At 42.5% G+C, this 17611-nt stretch overlaps 1 protein-coding gene across 1 annotated transcript in view; it reads right to left on the reverse strand.

The window, feature by feature from the left end:
- cct7 (chaperonin containing TCP1, subunit 7 (eta)) overlaps positions 1-16809 on the reverse strand; it is a 34892-nt gene extending 18083 nt beyond the window's left edge. The window contains exons 1-6 of the mRNA XM_073042057.1: positions 16684-16809; positions 9381-9534; positions 8017-8123; positions 6694-6819; positions 1141-1193; positions 306-477 (exon numbers count right to left, since the gene is read on the reverse strand). Of these exons, the coding sequence (XP_072898158.1) occupies positions 306-477; positions 1141-1193; positions 6694-6819; positions 8017-8123; positions 9381-9534; positions 16684-16773 (702 nt within the window). The 5' untranslated portion in view covers positions 16774-16809. The remainder of the gene's footprint in view (positions 1-305; positions 478-1140; positions 1194-6693; positions 6820-8016; positions 8124-9380; positions 9535-16683) is intronic.
- Positions 16810-17611: the final 802 nt, after the last annotated feature.

Below are 17611 nucleotides of genomic sequence, written 5' to 3' on the forward strand. Positions count from 1 at the left end.
GATGCAGGTCAATGGAACTAAGCAGAGTAATAATTCAGCAGGAACTAGATGGGCCAAAGGTTTTGCTTCTGTGCTGTGGTACTCCATTATCAGGACAGGTAAAATGGGCATGGCTGTTGGCTTTCAACATGAAGAAGTATGTTTTTGAAACAAAAAATTTAAACAGTTTCAAGAGTTGGTATGTCACGTCAATAAAAGCTTCTTGGCTTTAGAGGGATGAAATACAAATGCACTTAATTATAGTAAATCTTTTAAGAAAATCACTAAGCTACCATTTAAAACTTATCATCCGCAGCAACACTGACCTCCAAACCACCTCCTTGAACTTTCTTCATTCCAATCATTTTCAGTGGGAGGAGGTCATCCAACATCATCACCGCATCTACCACCATCTTGGAGAAGAAATCTTTCTGCAAAGCAATCAGCTTGGAGCTGAGGGCCGTAGCTGCACATTTCTCAAGGAGCTCTCGTTGATGCCTACACGGACAGGAGAGAAAGGATTAAAATAGAAACTAAGTAGCAAATTCATCCTCTATCAGCACTGAAGGATTTACAAATTAGTTTCATTTGTCACTTCTACTTCGAAACGTACTGTGAAATACGTATGCATTTTCTCACGGTCTGAGGATTGCACTAGGAGCAGCCTGCAAGTGTCGCCATGCTTCTGTCACCGACAAAGTATGTCCTCAACTTTCTAACCCTAACTCATACATCATTAGAATGTGGGAGGAAACTGTGAAAATTGAGGAACTGCCGTGTACTTGTTTTTGCTGAAATGTGGCTCTAGGACAACATCTCATGCACCATCAATCATCAGGCTGTGCACTCAGGGACTTGCTTTGTGACAGTATGTGGTGTCAGTACTGTAAATACTGTATTTTGCACCTTGGCCCCTTAGGGATGCTGTTTCGTTTAGCTGTATACATGTGTACTGTGTATAGTTGAATGACAATTAACTTAAACTTCAACAATGTAATTGTTAATACTGTTTTTAGATTATCAAATATTGCTTCAGATAATTACTGAGTGGAGTCACTCATTCGCTCTATGGTGAACTAAAACAGATTCACCAAACTCAGATGAGAATATTCATAGTAAGACTAGTAAGTAGACATATGAAATCAGAGGCAAATCACTTACTCCTTGTCGTCTTTCTTCACTGTTACAGCAATGGATTTAATTTTTTCCACAGCCTGTTCCACAAACAAAAAATATAAAATCATACACATAGTTCAAGATAATAACACCCTAAAGTTTATAACACTAAACTACTTTGCTGAGTGTACCTAATACTTGAGATACATGTGGAGGACAAACTCAGGGCCTCTAAAAGCACTCTACAGTCATAATGCCTTAAGTTGTATTGTTGAAAGCAACCAACCTACATGCAAGCTGCCAAATGGAGCAACGTGATAGTGACCTGATAATCTGCTTAGCAATGTTTATGTGAGACATTGATACTGGTCAACTGCACAGAGGAGTTTGATAAACAGCCCTGAAGAACTGTCTCGGCCCAAAATGTTCACTCCACAGATGCTGCCTGACCTAATGGGTGCTGACCACGTTGTGTGTTCCGATATGAATCTTAGAGGAAAGATCTGTTATTGTGAATGTAATACCAGATCAGAGAATCTCTCCATTTTTAGTCAAGTCACTTTTATTGTCATTTCAACCATAACTGCTGGTACAGTACACAGTAAAAACAAAACAACGTTCCTCCAGGACCATGGTGCTACATGAAATAACACAAAACTACACTAGACTGTGTGAAGCAACACAAAACTACATTAGACTTCAGACCTACACGGGACTAAATAAAGTGCACAAAACAGTGCAAGACAGTACAATAATTAATAAACAAGACAATAGGCGCAGTAAAGGGCAAATTACAATATAATAACGTAAATGTAAACAATGTTCTAGCATTTATTTAGGATATCTCAAACTGTCACGAGCAAAAACGGTAAAGATCAACACCACAGCAAGAAGAAAGTACAAGAGGAACTTCAAAACTGTTCATTCCAAGGTAGATTTCAAATGTACTTGTAAAGGAAAATAAAATGTAAAGGGAGGGAATTCTACAGTGCAAACCTCAGACAAACAGAGCTTTGACCAGCAGCCAATGCAGACATCAGAAGTCTGGAGAGGTGGGGACTTCAACTAGGTCCACTGACCGAAGATAAAAGGCCAGAGCGGGTCACGGTAGCATAATAGAACTTCACCCAGCGGCCAATCGGTGTTTGGGTTTGATTAGTAAGAGCAAGGGCAAGCACAGCAGCCGACCTCTGTATGGAATAGTCAGAGTGGTGATTTTAAGGCTTTAGCTCTTTGAGGCTTCACTCAGAGAAAGCAAAGGGAAGAAAAGCTCAAGTTTTTCCCTTCTCTTTTTTCAATCAGCTCAGCTGGGACTGTAGGGATGAAAGGGAGGATACTGAAACACACTTCTTGATGTGGGAAGGCAGGGAGACCTCCAGTGACCCTGAAGACTACAACTGTGAGAAGTGCATCCAGCTACAACTTCTAACAAACCACGTTAAGAGTTGGAGCTGGAACTGGATGAACTCCAGATCATTCGAGAGACTAACAGGGTAATAGACAGAACATATAGAGAGGTAGTTACACCCAAAGTGCAGAGTACCCCTGTGGCCATACCACTTTACAACAGAAGTATCACTTTAGATACTGTCGGCAGGGGTGGGTGTGGGATGGCCTAACAGAGGAAAGTCACAGTGGTCAGGTCTCTGGCACTGAGTCTGCCTCTGTGACTCAGAAGGGAAGGAGGGGAGAAGAGGCATGCTGTAGTGATAGGGGATTCTCTAATTAGGAGAACGGAATGTTGCCTCACGGGTGGCAGGGTCCGGGAAATCACGGATCAGGTCCTCAGCATTCTTAAGTGGGAGGGGGAACAGCCAGAAGTCATGGTCCATGTAGGTACTAACGATATGGGTAGGATACGTGACGAGGTTCTGTACAGGGAGTTAGGTGCTAAGTTAAAGGGCAGGACCTCCAGGGTTGTGATCTCAGGATTGCTACGCATACCACGTGCTAGTGAGGCCAGAACTAGGAAGATTATACAGTTTAATAGATGACTAAGGAGTTGGTAAAGGAGGGAGGATAGATTTTTGGACCAATGGGCTCTCTTCCAGGGAAGGTGGGACTGTACAGAAGGGACATTTTGCACCTGAACTGGAGGGGGGACGAATATCCATGTAGGAAGGTTTGTTAATACTGCACGGTGGGGTTTAAACTAGAGTTGCAAGGGGATGGCAACTAGAGTGCCAGATCAATTAGTGGAGGTTGTGGAGGCAGATGTTGGCAAGACTTCAGACAAAATTAGGAAACAAAAGGTTGAACATGGTGTGACTAGTGTCCTGAGATGCCTATACTTAAATGCAAGAAAGGCAGATGATAGTGCTGAAGATGAGGTAGCTAGTTTACAAACAGAGGCAATCTGTAGTGAGGAGAGGTTGTTTATAGGGCAAAACTGTAGTCAACAGGAAAGCTGCAACATAAAAAGTGGACAAAATCAAAAAGGGTGAATACAGGGCTGTAGGTGTTGTAGTTGAATGCGTGGAGTATTCAGAATCAGGTAGATGAACTCGCAGCAGTTGGAGATTGGCAGGTATGATGTTGTAGGCTGAAAGATTATAGCTGGGAGCTTAATGTCCAAGGACACACATTATATTGAAAGGACAGGCAAGAAGGCAGAGGGGGTGGCCTTGCTCTGTTGGTTAAAAATGAAATCAAATCATTAGAAGGAGGTGACATAGGGTTTGAAGGTGTTGAATCATTGTGGATCAAGCTAAGGAAATGCAAGGGTAAAAAGACCCTGATTAGAGTTGTATACAGACCCCCAAACAGCAGTTAAGGATGTGGCCTACAAATTACAATGGGAGATAGAAAATGCAATCCAAAAGTGCAATAGTCATGGGGGACTCCAATATGCAAGTTGATTGGGAAAATTAGGTTGGTGCTAGATTAAAGGAGGGGGAATTTCTAGAAGGCCCATGAGATGGCTTTTTAGAGCAACTCGTGGCTGAGTCCACTAGGAGATCAGTTATTCTGGATTAGGTGTTGTGCAATGAACCAGAATTGATTAAGAGACCTTAAGTAAAAGAACCCTTAGGGGCAAGTGATCATAATATGATAGAATTCACCCTGAAATTTGAAAAGGAGAAGGAAAAGTGGATATATCAATATTACAGTGGAGAGAAGGAAATTACAGAGGCATGAGAGAGGAGTTGGTCAGAAATGATTGGAAAAGAACACTGGCAGGGATGCTGGCAGAGCAGCAATGGCTGGAATTTTTGAAGCAATTTGGAAGGCACAGAATATATATACCTCCCAAAGAGGAAGAAGAATTCTAAAGGAAAGATGACACAACCATGCCTAACAAGAGAAGTCAAAGCCAAAGAGATATAATAGAGCAAAGATTAGTGGGAAGTTAGAAGATTGGGAAGCTTTTAAAAACTAACAGAAGGCAACTGGAAAAAGTCATTGAGAAGGTAAAGATGGAATATGAAAGTAAGCTAGCCAATAATATTAAAAAGGATACCAAAAGTTTCTTAAGATACATTAAGTGTAAAAGAAAGGCGAGAGTGGATATTGGACTGGAAGAAAATGATGCTGGAGAGGTAGTAAATAGTGGATGAACTGAATAAGTATTCTGTGCTGTTCTTCACTGTGGAAGACACTAGCAGTATGGTGGAAGTTCCAGGTGCCGGAGCTAGATAAGGCACCTGGACCAGATGGTGTACACCCTAGAGTTCTGATAGAGGGGGCTGAAGAGATCATGGAGGCACTGGTAATGATCTTTCAAGAATCACAAGATTTTGAAGTGGTTCCAGAAGAATGGTAGATTGCAAATGTCACTCTACAAGAAAGGAGAGAGGCAGAAAAAAAGAAACTATAGGCCAGTTAGTCTGATCTCAGTGATTGGGAAGATGTTGGAATTGATTATTAAGGACGAGGTCTCAGGGTACTTGGAGGCACATGATAAAATAGGCTGTAGTCAGCATGGTTTCCTCAAGAGAAAATCGTGCATGACAAATCTGTTGGAATTCTTTGAAGAAATAACAAGCAGGATAGGCAAAGGAAAATCAGTTGATGTTGTGTACTTGGGACTTTCAGAAGGTCTTTGACAAGGTGCCATGCATGAGGCTGCTTAACAAGCCACAGGAAAGATTCTAGCATGGATAAAGCAGTGGCTGATTGGCAGGGGCAAAGTCTGGGAATAAAGGCAACCTTTTCTGACTAGTGGTGTTCTACAAGAATCTGTGTTGGGACCGAGTCTTTTTATGTTATATGTCAATGATTTGGATGGAATTGATGGCTTTGTTGCAGATGATACGAAGATAAGTGGAGGAGCAGGTAGTTTTGAGGAAGTAGGGAGGCTACAGAAGGACTTAAAACATATTAGGAGAATGGGCAAAGAAATGTCAGGTGAATCACAGTGTCGGGAAGTGTGTGGTCATGCATTTTGGTAGAAGAAATTAAAGGGTTGACTATTTTCTAAATAGAAAGAAAATACAAAAAAACTGAGTTGCAAAGGGATTTGGGAGTCCTTGTGCAAGATTCCCTAGAGGTTAATTTGCAGGTTGAGTCTGTGATGAGGAAGGCAAATGCAATGTTGAAACTTTATAATGCGCTGGTGAGACTTCACTTCAGGTGTTGGGCCCCTTATCTTTGAAAGGTTGTGCTGAAACAAGAGAGGGTTCAAAGGATGTTCACGAAAATGACTCCAGGACTGAATGGCTTGTTGTATGAACAGCATTTAGACCATAAGACATAGGAGCAGAATTAGGCCATTCAGCCCATTGAGTCTGCTTCGCCATTCCATCATGGCTGATCCCAGATCCCACTCAACCCCATACATTTGATGGCTCTGGGCCTGTATTCACTAGAATTCAGAGGAATGAGGGCTGACCTCACTGAAACCTATCAAACGATGAAAGGACTTGATAGAGTGGATGTGGAGAATATGTTTCCTATGGTGGGAGAATCTAAGACCAGAAGACATAGGCTCAGAATAGAGGGGCATCTGTTTAGATGAGGAGGAATATCTTTAGCCAGAGAGTGGTGAATCTGTGTAATTCTTTGTGCCGTCTTTATGTATATTTAAGGCAGAGTTTGATAAGATTCTTGATTAGTCAGGGCATGAAGGGGTACGGGGAGAAGGCATGAGATTGGGGCTGAGAGGAAAATTGGATCAAATATGATGAAATGGTGGAGCAGGCTCAATGCGCTAAATGGCCTAATTCTGCTCCTATATCTTATGGTCTTAAATGGGAGGTGATGCATTTTGGCAGGTCAAATGCAAGGAAAGGTCTTCAGTGAAAGGCAAAATCATTAAAAGCATGGATAGAGAGAGACCTAGTGAGATGTAGACCAACAGGGACATGCAAGCAGTTAGTTTAGACAGGCACTGTGGTCTGCACCCACATATTATGAACTACATGATACGTGGCTTATATTACAGCACAAAGATGGTGGGTCGCAAGGCTGTCCCTGTACTGCAACGTGAGCCACACAAGAAATGTACTTTTCAGAGGACTGCAGTAATGCATGTGAATAGTTTTTTATGCAAGATAGGAGAAACACCAACTTTGTAAGTACTATTTCAGAAAGACAATGAACCACGAATCTCTGATAAATCTTAGACATCCATTGTAAAATACTGAAGAAGCACATTACCAGCTGGGTGGCTGTACGAAAGGCTCGGATAATTATCTGTGGGTGAAGCCCCTCTTCCACGTACGATTTTATCTGCCTTAGGAATTCTGCAGCCAGCAGAGTAACTGAAGTGGTCCCATCGCCCACCTGGAAACAGAAGAACAGTCAATATACCTACTTTGCATTCAAGATTATTTACAGTCATTCTTCAGTACACGAGTGCGAAGGAGAATGAAATGATTGTTATTCTGGATAAAATGCAACATAAAAAAATACAAAACACAATATAAATATAAAAATAATCCTATAAAACACAATGTACAAGTAACTGTTATATCTCTTAACTGATTATATGTACATAAGGTGATGTGTATGTCGCTTTGGAGGGGTAGGTTAGTGGGTGGAGGTGTTGATCAATCTTGGTGCTTGGGGAGTCTTGTGATCGTGGTGTGGGTACTGCATAACAGGAGTGGGAGAAACAGTCCATGAGCAGGGTGGGTGGGATCCTTCATGATGTTACCAGCACCTTTCTGTATGGTGGGTAGGCTTGTGCCCATAATGCATTGGGCAGTTTTGACTACCTGTTGTAGAACCCTCTTTACAAGATAGATATGATATATATCTGATCTACAGCTATCAAATACTCTCACAAAAAAGAGAAAGTCTGCAAATGTTGGAAATCCGAGCAACACACACAAAATGCTGGAGTAACTCAGCAGTCAAGCAGCATCTAAGGAAAAAAGTACTGTTGATGTTTCAAGCTGAAACCCTTCGGCAGGACTGGAGAACAAAAGCTGAGGAGTAGATTTGAAAGGTGGGGGGAGGGGAGAAAGAAACACTAGGTGATAGGTGAAACTTGAAGGGAGAGGGACAAAGCAAAAAGCTAGGAAGTTGATTGGTGAAAGTGACGGAAGGCCATGGAAGAAAAAGAAAGGGGGAGGGGCAAGGAGATTGGAAATGGTGGGGGGGGGGTGGTGGAGGCATTACTGAAAGTTTGAGAAATCAATGTACATGCCATCAGTTTGGAGGTTACCCAAATGGAATGTAAGGTGTTGTTCCTCCAAACTAAGTGTGGCCTTAACCTGACAGTGGAGGAGGACATGGACGGACATATCAGAATGGGAATGGGAAGCAAAATTAAAATGGGTGGTGACATATCGGAATGGGAGACCACTTTGCCGAACATCTACGCTCCGTCCGCCAGAACAAACGGGTACTTTTTTTCTATAGATGCTGCCTGGCCTGCTGAGTTCCTCCACCATTTTGTATCTGTTTATCAAAAACTCTGGTAGCTATGAAATTTGTGATTCCAATCACAAGTGGGGGAAAAACATCTGATTTTACCTCAGCATCCTGTGATTTTGCAATATCTACGAGGATCTTTGCAGCTGGATGAACGACATCGAGCAGCTTCAAGATGGTGGCCCCATCATTTGAAATAGTTGCTTTCCCTTTAAATAAAAATGCAGAATTAAACTTGCGATTGTGCAAGAAATTGTGAACTCCCAAAATGGGAAAATAAATTATACGTACACAATAGCAATATACAGAAACCCTGCCAATTATGTAGTACACATCGGCTGAGATACCAAGTTGGTCCAGCATAACTGGCCTAGCTAGATACTCTGCACTGGGCATTGTAAGAGTGAAGGTGAATGTGATTTGGGAACAGCACCATCTCTGCTTGCAACACAGATAACTCATGCACTATGGCCATTCAGCTTTACGAAATTCAGACATCACTACCAAAAGACTGAATAATACGCTCAAACAGAATGCCTGCGTAAAAAGTAAATCAATCAACACAAGTGTTTTTTTTAAAATCTTGAAGTAAGCATGGATGATTTATGTTCATTTATTGAGCTAAGAGTAGAAAGGTTGACGGGAGTGGGCAGGTTAAATGGTTTGGCATAGCCTAGAAGGGCCGAAGGGTCTGCTTCAGTGTTGTACTTTTCTATGACTCTGAGGTACAGTGCAGAACAGGCCCTTCTGGCCATTGGAGCCGCACTGCCCAGCAACCCTCAATTTAACCGTAACCTAATCACAGGACTATTTACAATGCCCAATTAACTTACCAACTAGTACATCTTTCGACTGTGGAAGGAAATTGGAGCATCCAGAAGCAACTCATGCAGTCACGGGGAGAACGTGCAGCGGGGGTGGGATCAAACCTGGTTGCTAGTACAGTAAACATTGTGCTAACCACTATGCTACCATGACGCCTCACAGCTTTAAGTTATGGAAAATTGGACAGGGCTGTTTTCTAGTAACACAACTCCCCACCTCAACGTAGGAAGAGGTTGCCTTTCCTCAACAAACAATGGTTTTGGTATTGGTTTATTACTATTGTAACAGATACAGAGAGAAGCTTACGTAGCATACTATTCATACAGATCCAATCACTGCGCAGTGCATGAGGTAGAACAAGGTAAAACAATACAGAATTAAGAGTAAAAGCTACTGAAGATGAAGTTACTACAGCAGAATAAGCAATGGTTATTTAAATCTATTGTGTGGACTGTACACTGACTGGCAGAGTGTATTGTATCAGACCCTGCTCAATGGCCCTAAATATTGTAATGAAATAGAAATCATCAGGGAAGTTCTCTCAATTGAACCAATCTGGATCAACTCCCCAGCATTTCTCAAGCATGTTACACAGACCTGTAAAGATAGAAACAGCACAACAAGTTGCCCAGTGCCTTTACCTCTGTCATCCACAATCAGTTTGTCCATCCCACGTGGCCCCAGTGTGGTTCGAATGGCCTCAGCAATAACCTGACAGGCATTAATGTTGCTGACCAGTTGTGGAGTCCCTTGCGAAGAATCTGTCCCCTCCTTGAGGAGGATAACTGGTGCGGACTGCCAAAGAAATGGAAATATATTGAATTAGCTACTATGTTTAAAAGGAACTTAGACACTTCAAGGCATAGACATATACAGTCCAAATGCGGACAAATGGGATTGATGTAGATGGGCAAAGCAGTTGGCACAAACAGAAATGTCTGAAGAACCTGTTATTCTGTTATTATCACTCTAACTCTATGAATCCATAGATATCACTTTCTTAGTAAGCCACTTTTTAAAACTACAATATGGAGTAAAATTATTACCAATGCTAGAGGAGACATAAGGTTTTTTAAAAAACAATAGACATGGTGGAGAAATTACATTTTTTGCACCTGGATCTTTTAAATCTTTCTTTTCCTGCAATAACCTTAAATTTAGCTCATCTAATTAGGAGACCTACCAGTGATGGACTAGTTCAAAAAAAGATGAACTAATGTGAATGAAAAGTTCATTCAGCCCAAAGTACCTTTGCTGAACTTTTGATTAGAGCTCTCCAATTAGTTCTATCCGCTTTTTCTCTCCCAAGATCCTGCCACAAAAACATTTGCCAAGTTTTCTTTTGAGAGTTACTTTGAATTTGCTTTGAGTGCTCATTCAGGAGGCACAGTCACACTCACAAAAAAAATGCCATTTCTAGTTCTTCTGCCGATAATCTCAGACTTCCAATCCATCCACTTTGGCAACACTTTCTCCACATTGTAATTGATATAGTTGAAGGAGAATCTTAAGGGCTCTATAGACATATTAAGAGCAAAGGACAGTAAGGGACAAAATTGGTCCTCTGGAAGATCAGTGGTAATTGATGCATGGAGCTGAAAGAGATGGGAGAGATCTTAACTGGATCTTTTGCATCTGGGAAATGGGCAGAGTCTACAAATGTGAGGCAAGGCAGCAGCGAGGTCATGGACTGCATACAGATTACAGAGAAGGAAGTGGTTACTGTCTTGAGGCAAATCAGGATGGATAAATTCTGGGGTCTAACATTTAGACCCTGTGGGAGGCAAATGCAGAAATTCAAGGGGTCCTAGCAGAGATTATTTAAATCATCCTTTCCGACAGGTGAGGTACTGGAGGACAGCTAATGTTGTTCCACTAGTTAAGAAAGGCTCTAAAAATAAACCCAAATATTACTGGCTGCTGAGGCTGACATTTGTAGTGGCACTATTCTAGGCAACTGGATATAGAAGATTTGGATAAACTGGATATATAAGAATATGGACTGATGAGGGATTGCCAACATGGTTTTGTGGGTGGTAGGTCACGTCTAAACAATCATAGAATTTTTTTTGAGCAAGTTACCAGGGAAGTTGATGAAGGCAAGGCAATAGATGGTATCTACATGGACTTTAGCAAGGCATTTGACAAGATCACACATGGGAAGTTGGTCAAGAAGGTTCAGTCGCTTGGCATTGAGGATGAGGTAATAAACTGGATTAGATATTGGTTTTGTGGGAGAAGCCAATGCGTGGTAAAAGATAGTTGCCTGACTGGAGGCCTGTGACTCGTAGTTTGCTGCAGGGATTGGTGCTGGGTCCATTGCTTTTCATCTATATTGATGACCTGAATAATAATGTAGTAAACTAGATCATTAAATTTGCAGATGACACCAAGACTAGGGGTGCAGCAGGCAGTGAGGAAGACCATCATGGCTTGCAGCGGGATCTAGACCAGCTGGAAAAATGGGCTGAAAAAGGCAGATGTAATTTAATGCAGACAAGTGTGAGATGTTGCACTTTTGAAGGACCAACTAGGATAGGACTTACATGGTGAATGGTAGGGCACTGAGGAATGTAGTAGAACAGAGATCTGAGAATACAGATCCGTAATTCATTGAAAGTGGCTTCACAGGTACAGTAGATAGGGTCACAAAGAAAGCTTTTGACATAGTGGCCTTCATAAATCAAAGTACTGAGTACAGGAGTTAAGATGTTATGTTGAAATTGTATAAAACATTAATGAGACCTAATTTGGAGTACTGAGTGCAGTTTTTGGTCATCTCCTTACTGAGAAAGATTGAATAGGTTAAGATTTTATTCCCCAGAATTGAGTAGAATGAGAGGAGATTTGATAGAGGGGTACAGATTGGGTAAATGCAAACAAACAGGCTTTTTCCATTGAAGCTGGGTGAGATTACAACTATAGGACGGAAGGTGAAATGTTTAAGGGGAACATGAGAAGGAGCTTCTTCACTGAGGGTTATGGGAGTGTGGAACAAGCTGCCAGTGGAAGTGGTGGATTCAGATTTGACTTCAACATTTAAGGAAGTCCACCACTTCCACTGGCAGCTTGTTCTTGTTCTACATGAACTGCATCTGGACTACCTCGTTATTCCTTTTGTTTATGCTTATTTAATTTGTAACTTATAGTAATTTTATATCTTTGCACTGTACTGCTACCACAAAACAAATTTTATATCATGTAAGTTAGTGATAATAAACCTGATTTTGATTTTAGTAATGGTGGTTAAGAGATTAAACATCCTTTTAGTTGTCAAATATTGTCATGAGTGCCTCAGGATTTGACAGCTGAGGAAGTAAACCAGACCTCAAATTTCCCCACTAATACAGCCCATCCTTATGTACTGCAGTAAAATCTAGGGGCAGACTAATTAACAAGTGTTTTCTAATCAGTAACTTCTGAATTAGACAATATGCTGCCTAATATTAAACTGAAGAAAATGAATTGTTCAAGACAAACTTGTCTAAATTGTTCAAATTTACAAAGGCTTGCTTTAGTTGTCAATTCATCTGAATTGCTAACATCCTGATGAACAGGCCGCAATCAGTAAGGATAGGCAGGCAGTGCCATGATTATTCTAAAAAAACAGGTGTTCCCTGAGTGCCCTGACTGCATGGGCAGATTCTGCCCTAATTTCATCTACAAGTTTGCAGATAACACCACTATTGTGGGCTGTATCTCAAATAATGATATCATACCACAGGAAGGAGACAGAGAGCAAATGGCATGGATTATAACAACCTCACCTTTAACCAGTAAAACAGCTCTTCACTGACTTCAGGAAGGGGACAGTGCACATGCTCCTCTTTACATCAACAGTGCGGAGGTGTAAAGGGTTGAGAGCTGAGTGAACATCTTATCAAAAGACTTTCCTGGTCCAACCACGTAGATGCCACAACCAAGAAAGCACACTAGCACCTCTACTTCATCAGGAGCCTAAAGAAATTTGACATGTTCCCTTTGACACTCAATTTTTACCAACATACTACAGAGAGCATCCTTTTTGGATGCTCCACAACTTGGTATAGCAACTGCACTACACAAGGTTGCACATCAGAAATCAGCCTTCACCCTCCTCTCCATGGACTCCTGTACAGACCCTAAACACTCAGAACATTGTGTTGTCCCCCTCCCATTCAGCAAAAGATACAAAAGCCTAAAGTCTGAAAGCACATAGTACCAGGCTCAAGGGCAGCTTCTAATAAGGATTGACTCCTGACCTGAAAGTCTACCTCGTTATGGCCTTGCACCATATTGCCTGCCTACACTGCACTTTTATTGTAACTATATAAGATGTTGGTGAGGCCTTATTTGGAGTATTGTGTGCACTTTCCTACAGGAAAGATGTAAATAAGGTTGAAAGAATACAGAAAAAAAATTTACAAAGATGTGGCCAGGACAGGAGGACCTGAATTATAAGGAAATATAGAATAAGTTAGGAATATATTACTTGTAACAAAGAAGATTGAGAAGAGATTTGATAAAGGTATACAAAATTATGAGGTATATAGATAGGGTAACTGCAAGCAAGCTTTATCCATTGAGGATCGGGTGGGACTACAAATAGAGGTTATGGGTTAAGGATGAAAGATGAAAAGTTTATGGGGAACCTTCTTCACTCAGAGAGACTTGAGAGTGTGGAACAAGCAGCAAGTAAAAATGGTGGATGCTCAATTTCAACATTTAAAGGAAGTTTAGATAGGTATGTGGATGGTAGGGGTATGGAGGGCAATGGTCCTGGTGCAGGCTGATGGGAGTAGGCAGTTCAAATAGTTCGGTACAGACTAGATGGGCCAAAGGGCTTTTTTCTATGCTGTGCTTTTCTATGACTATTACATTTTATTTTGTATTCTGTTATTATTTGCCATTGAACGACCTCAATGTACTGATATGATGAAATAATCAGAATGGATGCCTTGCAAACAAAGTTTTGAACTGATAATTAACCAATAGGAAGATTGTGATTGTTATTGAAAGGGGGCAGAGATTTATCAGCAAAGAGGGGTTTCTGCAACAAGGGGCCCCTGCCCCCTCCTTCTTCAGTCCTGATGAAGGGTCTCGGCCCGAAACGTTGACTGCTTCTTTCAACGGATGCTGCCCGACCTGCTGAGTTCATCCAGCTTGTTTGTACGTGTTGATTTGACCACAGCATCTGCAGTGTACTTTGTGTTTACTAAGGTTAGATTGGGCTCTTCTCAAAGTTGAATGGTGGAAGGGAAATTTGATAGAAGTGCGCAGCATCACAGCAAATCTGTTTCCATCAGCTAGGTGATGGCAAAGGACTTCAAGTAGCACAGAAGCAGTGGAGGTTTAAGACAAAGGGAGAGGGAAAATTTTTCCATGTGCAAGTAGCAACGGCTGCGAACCCTCCACCACAAGTATATTGGAAACAGAGACAGATTTCCAATGAAAAATCATGACCTGAATTATTAACTCTGTAACACTTTCCAGACACTGACTGACCTGCTGAGCACTGGTAGCATTTTCTATTAAACAACTACATGGCTTCCCTGTTTTCATAAGCACACAAAATGCTGAGGAACTTGGCAGGTCGGGCGGCATCTATGGAGAAGAACTGCATCGATATTTTGGGCAGAGACCATTCATCAGGACAAGGAAATTCTGGACAAGGAAACACTTATCCTATAGTACTAAAATTACAGAAACAGATTCTGTGGCCATTTTCTAACCATTGTCTATGCAAGTGTTTAGATTAGCAGCTAAGTTTCTGTGAAGGATACTTCATTATCAGCAAAATAGTGCAGATGCTGGAACTTTGAGGCAAAACAAACTATGGTCTGCAACACCCGGGTCAGGAAACATCCAGAAGGAAAAGAGAGCCTTGACTGGAAATGTTTACTTGCAAAGCTAATCCTGAATATTCTGCTTTATGGTGTTGGCTGGTGAGATTTTTTGCACCAGCCCAAGGCTGTCAGAAACACTGTGGAAAGGTCCATCATTGCCCTGATCCATGACTTGGGAATGAGAATCCAGGGCAAAACCAGAACCTCCAGTATATCAGCCCAACAGAAGGAGGAAGACAAGAGAATGAATGGGGTGGAAGGGCTCCATAACCATGTTGGCTATCTCCCCGATGCTGCAGACAGGATGGAGTTAGTACAGAGGAGACTGGGCTGTGTGAACAGTTCCCTGCTGTTAATTATATTTGGGCAGAGCAGTTGCCATACTGCACTGCTACAGCGACACAGCGCTGCAAGAAAGAGGAAAATCAGAATCAGGTTTAATATCACTGGGATGAAATTTGTCTTTGCAGCAGCAGTACAATGCAACACATAATAATAGAGAAAGAAACTGAATTACAAGTATAAATTGTTAAATTAAATAAGCATGCAAAAATAAAAACAAAGTAGTGAGGTAGGGTTCATGGGTTCAAAGACCATTTAGAATCGGATGGCAGAGGGGAAGAAGCTGTTCCTAAACCGCAAGTATGTGCTTTCAGGCTCCCGTATCTCCTTCCTGATGTTAGCAATGAGAAAAGGGCATGACCTGGTGATGGGGATCCTTAACGATGGACTCTGCCTTTCTGAGGCACCACTCCTTGAAACAAAGCCATAAATCAGCACCAGGGATAGGGGTGACACCACAGGCAGCACCAGGAGGGATAGGTGCTGAAACGATGAGAGGATGGGGAGGGAGGCAGCTGTGGCCAGTGCTGATACCACACTGATGAATTGCTGTTGGCTTATTACTGTTAAATGTACCAAAGTCATATTGTCACATAAACCTTGCTTTGCATACTGTTTGCACAGATCAATTCATTACAACGCAAAAACGAGGAAATTCCGTTAGTCCTGGCGAAGGGTCTCGACCCGAAATGTCAACTGTACTTCTTCTTATGGATGTTGCCTGGCCTGCTGCGTTCCACCAGCGTTTTGTGTGTGTTGCTTGAATTCATTACAACAGTAGCTGTCCTAAAACTCAATGTTTTAGGAACAGCTTCTTTTCCTCTGCCATCAAATGAACCCATGTGCATTACCTTACTATTTTTTTGCTTTTTGCACATATTTATGATTAAATAGTGTGGAATAGGTAGGTCCTCTGGCCCTTTGAGCTGTACTGCCCTGCAATCCCTTGATTTAATCCGAGCCTAGTCACAGGACAATTTTTACAATTGACCAACTAACTACCAACTGGTACATCTTTGGACTGTGGGAGGAAGCCCACACCATCACAAGGAGATCGTACAAACTCCTTACAGACAGCGGCAGGAATTTGACCCAGGTCACTGGATTGTGCTAACCGCTACGCTACAGAGTTGCTTACATGTATTTTCTTATTGTAATTTAGAGATTCTTTTATTATGTACTGCAGTACTACTGTCTCAAAACAACAAATTTCACCACATATGCCAGGGAAATCAACCACCCACTGGTATATCTATGGACAATGGGATTCTGATAAAACAAAGTGCAGCAACTACACTACATAATGCCCTGCCCTTCATGAGAGGAAGGGTAAGATCCTGGGGCCATTCCTCTTCAGAGTTGAGCCTGGTGCCTCCGGGACAGACAACACCCCTCCCCCTCCATCCGGCAGGGGTGTTTGGATCTTGCTGTGCCCACGCTGTCCTACTGTGACCCCCACCCCATCCCATCCCACCCCCCGGGGGCTGCGCACCCGCACTAGGGCGCTGTCACCCATGCCTTGGTGCACCCGACCCGACCGCCCGCTTGAAGAGATCACCGGCAGTGTCTCTCTCTGCTCGGCTCGGCTCACGGCTGCGGCCCACAGCCCCAGCCCCATTCACCCCGCCATGCGAAGCGACCGCTCACTAATACCCGCTCCAACCGCACGGACGCGCCGCCCGGCACACGCTGGGCCCCTGCCCCTGGCAGCCGCGCATCCACCGCGAGCAGATGGCGCCGGATTACACCGCTCCCCCATGCCGCTCCCCTCGCTCACCATCATCTTGTCGGCTGTCAGGCAAACCTCCCGGCATCCACCGCGCCGCCCGAACCTTCCAGCAACTACTCCGCTGCCGTCTGGCGTCATGACGCCATCACCCGCTGGTCGCCATGGTGCCCACGACGCCTCCGTGCCAGCAACAAAGATGGCAGCTCCAACACTAAGACTGAAAGTACAGGACAGAATTAGGCTATTTGGCTCATCATGGCTGATCTAATTTTCCTCTCATCCCAGTCTCCTGCCTTCTCCCCGTATCCCTTCATTTCCTGAACCATCAAGAAACTATCTACTGCATTAAATATACATAAAGACTTGGTCTCCACAGCTATCTGTAGCAAAGAACTCCAGTTTACCACTCTCCGGCAAAAGAAATTCCTCATCTCCATTCTAAAAAGACGCCGCTCTATTCTGAGACACCTTTCACCATTCAAAAGGTTTCAATGAGGTCACCCCTCATACTTCTAAATTCTAATGAATACAGGCCCAGAGTCGTCAAACACTCTTCAGATGACAATCCTGGAATAATTTTCATGAACTTCTCTGTACACTCTCCAGTTTCAGCATACCATTTCTAAGATAAGGGGCCCAAAACTGCTGTCAATATTCAACCAGTGCTTTATAAAGAACATTACATCCTTGTTTTTATATTCTAGTCCTCCTAAAATGAATGCTAACATTGCATTTGCCTTCCTCACCACAGATTCAACCTGCAAAATAACCTTTAGGGAATCCTACACAAGCACTCCAAAGTCCCTTTGCAGCTCAGTTTTTTTGTGTTTTTCTCCATTTAGAAAATACTCAACCCTTTCATTTCTTCTTCACAGTGCATGACCATACACTCCTGACACTGCATTCTACCTGTCATTTCTTTGCCCACTCTTCTAATCTGTCTAAGTCCTTCTGTAGTCTCTCTACTTCCTCAAAA

This window comes from Hemitrygon akajei, chromosome 4 (genome assembly GCF_048418815.1).
Source record: "Hemitrygon akajei chromosome 4, sHemAka1.3, whole genome shotgun sequence".
Classification (NCBI taxonomy): domain Eukaryota; kingdom Metazoa; phylum Chordata; class Chondrichthyes; order Myliobatiformes; family Dasyatidae; genus Hemitrygon; species Hemitrygon akajei.